This window comes from Zea mays, chromosome 10, assembly GCF_902167145.1.
Source record: "Zea mays cultivar B73 chromosome 10, Zm-B73-REFERENCE-NAM-5.0, whole genome shotgun sequence".
Lineage (NCBI taxonomy): Eukaryota > Viridiplantae > Streptophyta > Magnoliopsida > Poales > Poaceae > Zea > Zea mays.
Genome location: NC_050105.1, coordinates 83,165,636 through 83,173,603, shown reverse-complemented (window position 1 = coordinate 83,173,603; position 7,968 = coordinate 83,165,636). Strand labels below are relative to the sequence as shown.

The 7,968-nt window shown below is 48.2% G+C and overlaps 1 protein-coding gene across 1 annotated transcript; it reads right to left on the bottom strand.

Annotated features, from left to right (window-relative positions):
* Positions 1 to 2,580: 2,580 nt before the first annotated feature.
* On the bottom strand, positions 2,581 to 5,261 carry LOC100277547 (uncharacterized). The gene is given in 2 exon segments (NM_001151074.2): positions 2,581 to 3,038; positions 4,693 to 5,261. Coding segments are annotated over 2 exon segments (702 nt in total). The 5' UTR covers positions 5,170 to 5,261; the 3' UTR covers positions 2,581 to 2,813.
* Between the last annotated feature and the right edge of the window lie 2,707 nt (positions 5,262 to 7,968).

Below are 7,968 nucleotides of genomic sequence, written 5' to 3'. Positions count from 1 at the left end.
AGTTTTTGAATCTTTGATCAATTTCTCTTGAAATATCTCTCTTTATATTTCAACAAGTGTGTTTGACTTAGAGATAGGAAATTGAGTTTGATTTGCAAAAACCAAGTGGTGGCAAAGAATGATCCATATATGCCAAATTTGAATCAAAATAATTTTGAGTTCTCATTTGTATTGATGTTGCACTTCCTTTAGTTGCTTTTTATTGTGTTGGCATAAATCACCAAAAAGGGGGAGATTGAAAGGGAAATGTGCCCTTGGGCCATTTCTAAGTATTTTGGCGATTGAGTGCCAACACAAGTGGACTCAAGTTAATCTATGGATAAAGTGCAAATCAAATAAAAAGGTATGTTTCTAAGACTTAGTACATTGTTTTGGGGACTAATGTACTATGTCTAAGTGCTGGAAATAGGAGAAATCAAGTTGAAAAAGAGATGACTTTGTTCAGCCAAAGACAGCTCGGTCTGGGTGCACCGGACAGTGTCCGGTGCGCCAGGCCAGAGTCTGTCAACTGGCTGCTCTCGGGAAGCAATTAACGACGTACGACTATAAATCACCGGACTGTCCGGTGGTGCACCGGACTGTCCAGTGAGCCAACAGTCGACCGGGCCAACGGTCGGCCGCAGAATCCGCGCGCGACGCGTGGCAAGAGCCAACGGTCAGAAGGGGCACCGGACTGTCCGGTGTGCACCGGACAGTGTCCGGTGCGCCAACGGCTTCAAGACTGCAACGGTCGACTTCGCCAAATGAGGAAAGAAATCCGCACCGGACAGTGTCCGGTGGTGCACCAGACTGTCCGGTGCGCCAGGCGACAGAAGACAAGAATTGCCTTCTTGAATTGCTCTCAACGGCTCCTAGCTGCCTTGGGGCTATAAAAGGGACCCCTAGGCACATAGAGGAGTACATCAAGCATTCTCTAAGCATTCCTAAGCACCAAGACTTCGATTTCGCGTATTTGATTCTTTATGATAGCAACTAGAGCTCCATTTGAGTTGTGAACTCGTCGGGTTGTGTTGTGAGCTCTTGTTGTGACTTGTGTGCGTGTTGGTACTCTGATTTCGTGTCTTGTGTGCGTTACTCATCTCTCCCTTACTCCGTGCTTCTTTATGAACATCAAAGTGTAAGGGCGAGAGGCTCCAAGTTGTGGAGATTCCTCGCAAGTGGGATATAGCAAAGTGAAAGCAAAACACCGTGGTATTCAAGTGGGTCTTTGGACCGCTTGAAAGGGATTGATTGCAACCCTCGTTCGTTGGGACGCCACAACGTGGAGTAGGCAAATGTTGGACTTGGCCGAACCACGGGATAAACCACTGTGCCATCTCTGTGTTGATCTCTTTGTGGTTATCGTGTTGTGCAAGCTCTCCTCTCTAGCCACTTGGCTTAATTGTGCTAACTCCTAATCTAGTTTTGTGGATTAAGCTTCAAGTTTTTACAGGATCACCTATTCACCCCCCTCTAGGTGCTCTCAGTTGTACCAAGACATTTGCATGGAGTAAACAATAACATCAGTTAGCCAAATCAAAAATATATTATACAGAGAGCGGAGATAATCAATAAAAAATCTTGAATTTTTTTGATGGATAATTTACATGGGTATTGTTGTAAGTCGTCGCAACGCACGGACAACCGACTAGTCTTATATATTAATCAACTAAAAATATATTAATATATATTAAACATATTTTTTAAAAAATAGATAAGTATTATATTTTAAAGTGAAAAATATAAATTATTATGTCTGAAATACATTAGCATAGTCCATTAAAATTATATATAGTATTTATGATGGCTACAAAATAATCAAAAGTTTTAAAATAATGATTATACTAATATTGTCTTTTTTTAGAGCAACTATAAAAGATTGGCCAAATATATCGATTTAGCTACACTCCAAAATATATTTCAAAAAAAGTGTAGGCTAATTAAATTGACTCTGTAAACCAGTAGACTGAATGGCGAGGGAAACAGTCTATCCAAAAATAGAGAGCATAGTGCAGAAATGAAGAGCTACTAAATTTAAAGAGTCATCTAAAGAGTCTGCTGGAGATGTTTTTCATATAACGATAACTAAGATAGTGTTTGGTTTGATAAATCAGTTCATTAAAAAATAAGGTGGTGTATCGTGAGTTTATTTCTCAAATTTGGTAGGATGAGTAGTAGTTAAATAATTATAAAAAATATGGTGGTGATATATTAACTTATTCTATTACACAAACCAAATAAAAAAGTGATAAGATGATGTATTAGCTCATTTCTCAAACCAAACATCCTATAAATTTACCTTTATACAATGATTTATCTAGTCTCTTTAAGTTGCTCTTAACCGAACTCGTAATCATAAGTGGAAAATGCGGCTCAACTCTGACAACTTTCAGCTCACGAGCCCAAGGCTTCGTTTAGAATATCTAGAACTAATAGTTATTATATAAAAACAATTATAGAGATTCCAAATACACCCACAACTAATATCTTCATTAGCTAGTTTTTTTTCAGCTAATAATTTATTAATAGACTAAATATTTCTCATTAGTGTACTAGATGACCGAATAGCGAGTTGCAACCCATGCAGCAGCTGCTCCGTTCTCAAAACTAGAAACCATTTCCTTCACATGTCCGAGGACCAACTTCACAGTTTACATGCATGCCATGCCATACAAGAAACGGCGAGAGCCATGTACACAACCACATTAACACAGCATCTACACTTTCCCCTAAAAACAAAACAAAACTCCTGCACAACAAACACATGAACTATACAAGTATGTGAGGCAGAACTCTGCTCTGGTCATCATTGGTAGCTACACCAGCTGCAACTGTCAGAAGAACCGCCTCTTCAAGCTTCTGGTTGTTGCTTGGTAGGAGCGCAGGAGGAGCCCGACGCCTATGCCTACACCAACACAGACTCCCAGGCCGATGCCTACGCCAACTCTGACCCCAGCGTTGAACCATGAGAGCTGCCCGTCGTCATCGTCTGAGTACCAACCTTCAGGGTATTGCGTGCTACCAGTGTTCATATCATTGTCGCCTTCATCCCTAGCAGCCTGCCAAAGAAGTTGATATTGATCAACCAGAAAGTTGAGGTTCAGATTGTCACAATCTGTTGATCGGTGCAAAAGACATTAGTTCACCAAGCACACAGTTTCAGTTGAAGCCACAGACAACCAAACATAGCCACTTCAAATGCAAAATTATATTGTGTACCGAGATAGAATAGAACCAAACTCCCATGATACCTAATGACTATGATTAAAAAAATCTACCACAAAGGGGAGAAGACCCGTGGGCTTTGCTTTAGGAAGCTGTACCACAATTCAAGTGCAGCCAGCAAGGGAAGACCCCTCCGAGCACAATGCTCTAAGGCTGTCCGCAGCAGATGTAAGATAGATGATTTGCACTTTAGATTACACCGTTTGCAGAGTGAAGTTTGAAATAGGGATGAGATAGTATAACTACTGGAGACAGCCTAACTGGTATGATTCATGTGGAGCTGGTACCTAATGCCTATGACCAAGGTTATTAAAACGATAAAACGTTGGAACGCTCATGGGTGAAATTTTGACTTTTAAATGTTTAAACAAAGTTTAAACGTAGTTTTAAACAACATAGGAAAAATACCAATATATCATAATTTCAGACAATAATATGAAGTTAAATACCAAAACAGAGAGGTCAGGGCTTACCAAAACTTCACCCATGAGCTAGATTGAACCCCAAAAGTAACTAATAGACTGGGCCCAAAAATAGCTAATGGTCTAAAATGCATAAAACACTGCATTTTACAGTTTAGAACGCCAAAACGTGATTTCAACCTCTAATTAGAGTTATGACGTTTAAACGTAGTTTAAACATCATTTAAACGTAATTTTAATAACACTGCCTATGACTAATATCTCTTTTTCTCTACATTTGTACATTCCCTGATACAAATCATCAATTCAAGTCCTAGAAAGGATTCATGAATTGACAACAGAACCTAGACCAAGACTGACATGTATTCTCAAGGCACTAACATCGGAGCAGATATGTTGGACCATACACAGCTCTATCAACACAAAACGAACACCTATCCCCACGTCCAACAATACTGAAGGGGTAGCATTGCAAGATGATAATTTGCAAGAAAACTAGATTTATACTGCAAAAATCGAGGCAGTATTACCTGATGCTTTCAAGTCTATGGTAACCTCACTTGGATTTGGATTATTAGTTGGATGTACATTACCATCAAGACAGACAATACTTTTGGGCACACTTACAAGCATATCAATCAAAGAGTGGGGATAAAGATACTACTACAACTACAAGCAAAGCCATCAAAGTCTATGGTAATCCTGTAAATAGAACATTACAACTTCACAAAAAATGTTTCTACCTCAGGGGCAGGGCAGTGCAATTGACAACAACATTCCCTGCCAATTGAACCTGAACCACAAGCGCTATGCAAGAACAAAGCTATCACAATCAGAAGATGGTACTACATTAGTTGTAACACGCCATGAACCAAGGTTTATCCATACAGCAATATATCCACTCGCCACCTTACAAGCTTACAATAACCTAAGAACAGGTTTTGTATTAAATTGCAACGGTAGCCTGCCACTTTGTTGCTTGTGTTTGTTTCTATACCAGACCATACAGTCAAACGAGTCAGACATAGTTGCTGAGAAGAAGGAAAAAAATACAATTAACACTCACCGGCAATGCCCCCGATCGGCGCCGAACCAACGCAGCAGCAGCTTCCTCCGGGGTGGCTAGCCGCAGGGCGTGCGTGAGCACCGCGGGCTCGCCGGCGTAGCACCCGGCGACGTACACCTCGAAGGCCGAGGCCGAGGCGGCCGCCGCAGCGGCGGGGACGCAATCAATTTCCCAGGCGTGGGAACCGCCCTTGGCGCCGGGACACCACCGAAGCGAGCCCCGGAGCAGCGCGACGCCGCGGTGGTCGGCCACATCGAAGGCCGCGGATGGCGGGGGAAGCCGCGCGGCCGCGGTGGAGACGTAGGTGGCCTCGCCCGAGGCGGCGTCGTGGCGGTCGAGGCGCAGCGGGACGGGGGCCGCCTCGCCGCCCGCGGGGCGGAGCTCGAGCGCGAGGCGCGGGGGAGGGGCCGCGCCGCCGTGCGGCGAGACGCGCACGTAGAAGAGCCGGACCTCGAGGCAGCCGCCGGGGTCCGCCATGCGCGCGGCACGGGAAGGGCGCCGTTAGGGTTGCGCGGCCATGGACGGAAAAGGAAGGCTATATTAGGTGGAGTCGGGTGGTTAACCAAAGTGGAAGCGATTAGTGGTAAAGGTTGATTGATAATAGTGGAAAGTAATGGGCTGGGTTTCAATGGGCCGTAATTGGGCCAGTTTTAATCGGAATGATGATAATAAGCGCAGGAAATGGGAAGCCTTTTTCGTTCTAAGATTTAAGAATATTTGAAATTTCAATTGTATACCTTGATTTTTTTAAAAAAAATACAGAAATGCACTCCACCAATGGACGAGAATAACCTAATTATAACTTTTTTAAAAAAATCATCGCAGAAAGATCCCTACGGCGTGTCCAGTGTCCTTCCTATGAACGGTGATTTTTTGTTTTTAGCCCCTTTTTGACAAAAATTTACGTTTGGACCCCCAGAATTTTAATTTGCAAGTTTGGACCCGATGCTCGGCGCCACAGCCTATGGCGCCGAGAGATGATGTGGCGACGACAGTTGGAGGCTGACGTGTCCCCTAGCTCGGCGCCATATATCTTGGCGCCGAACTAGAGGTTTTGAACCGCGTCGTTCTCCTCTCGCTCATTCTGTTCTAACCCCGTTTCGCCGTCTCGCCGAGCCGCCGCACCAGCCGCTCGCCGCCGCGGCCGCCAGCGCCCCACGCCGCCACCATCGCACCAGCCGCTCGCCGCTCGCCGCCCCTCCCAGCCGCTCGCCACCGAGGCCGCCGCGGCCTCCTCTGCAGCCGGGGCAGCGCCCCACGCCACGGCCGTCGCAGCCCCCTCCACCGCTCCACGCCGTTGCCCTTGCCGTTCTCCGTCGCCGTCAAGCCCCTCGTCCCCACGGCCGACCCTCCTCCCCACGGTAATTATTTACCTAGTTTTTAGTATATTTATTTAGTAATTATATAGTTAGCTAGTTATTTATTTGTTAGTATATTTATTTAGTGATTATATAGTTAGTAAATTCGTAGCATATTGTTAGTGTATTGGATGTAGGAAAGCGAGTGATTATAAAGTGTATAGCATATACATGTAGCAATATGTTTAGCACATTGATATCACATGGTTAGCATATTGTTTATTATGCTATCGTGCAGTATTCTATGTTGGCAACCATCGTGTTATCGTTTCTTTCCAGGTTCTATAAACATCACTTTATAGGGGAGGTGCTGCCAAATTTTTTATTGACAATAGTTTTTTAATGTACATAGGTGTTGTTCCGACTTGACCTTCTCTAACTGTCGGCGTTTCGAGACCGGGGGTCCCTAAGCCGACGAGTGAATGTCGCCGCGTGCCCCAGCCCAGATGGGTCGACGCGAGGCCGAGCGCGAAGGGGGGAAGTGAGGTGGCCGGAGACAGGCGTGAGAGAGGTGGAAATCCCGCGGCCTTCGTGTTCGTCCCGCACCCAGGTCGGGTGCACTTGCAGTAGGGGGTTACAAGCGTCCACGCGGGAGAGGGAGCGAGCGGCTTCAAGCGAGCGCCTGTCTCGTCCTCATCCCCGCGCGACCAACCTCCTCTAAGAGGGCCCTGGTCCTTCCTTTTATAGGCGTAAGGAGAGGATCCAGGTGTACAATGGGGGGTATAGCAGAGTGCTACGTGTCTAGCGGAGGAGAGCTAGCACCCTAAGTACATGTCGTCGTGGCAGCCGGAGAGATTTTGGCACCCAGCTGGTGTGATGTCGTGGCCGTCGGAGGAGTGTTGGAGCCTGGCGGAGGGACAGCTGTCGGAGCTGTTAAGTCCTTGCTGACGTCCTCTTGCTTCCGTAAGGGGGCTGAGAGCAGCCGTCGTCACAGAGTATGCGGGGCGCCATCATTGCCTATCTGGCGGAACGAGCCAGATGGGACGCCGGTCTTGTTCCCCATGGCCCGAGTCAGCTCGGGGTAGGGTGATGATGGCGCCTCCTGTTGACGTGGCTGGTCTGCGCCCTAGGTTGGGCGATGTGGAAGCTCCTCCGAAGCCAAGGTCGAGTCTGTCTTCTGTGGCCGAGGTCGAGTCTGAGCCCCTGGTTCGGGCGAGGCGGAGACCGTCGGCTGAGGCCAGGGCGGAGTCCGAGCCCTGGGGTCGGGCGAAGCGGAGTTCGTCGTCTTCTGGGGCTGAGCCCGAGTCCGAGCCCTGGGTCGGGCGGAGCGGAGTTCGTCGTCTTCCGGGACTTAGCCCGAGTCCGAGCCCTGGGTCGGGCGGAGCGGAGTTCGTCGTCTTCCGGGGCTTAGCCCGAGGCCGAGCCCTGGGTCGGGCGGAGCGGAGTTCGCCGTCTTCCGGGGCTTAGCCCGAGTCCGAGCCCTGGGTTCCGGGGCTTAGCCCGAGTCCGAGCTCTGGGTCGGGCGGAGCGGAGTTCGCCGTCTTCTGGGGCTTAGCCCGAGTCCGAGCCCTGGGTCGGGCGGAGCGGAGTTCGCCGTCTTCCGGGACTTAGCCCGAGTCCGAGCCCTGGGTCGGGCGAAGCGGAGCTTCCTATGGTGCCCCCGGCCGGTCCTGACTGCCTGTCAGCCTCACTCTGTCAAGTGGCACCGCAGTCGGAGCGGCGCAGGTGGCGCTGTCTTTCTGTCAGGCCGGTCAGTGGAGCGGTGAAGTGACGGCGATCACTTCGGCTCTGTCGGCTGGGGGGCGCGCGTCAGGATAAAGGTGTCAGGCCGCCTTTGCATTAAATGCTCCTGCAATTTGGTCGGTCGGTGCGGCGATTTGGTCAGGGTTGCTTCTTGGCGAAGACAGGGCCTCGGGCGAGCCGGAAATATGTTCGCCGCTGGAGGGGGGCCTCGGGCGAGACGGAAATCCTCTGGGGT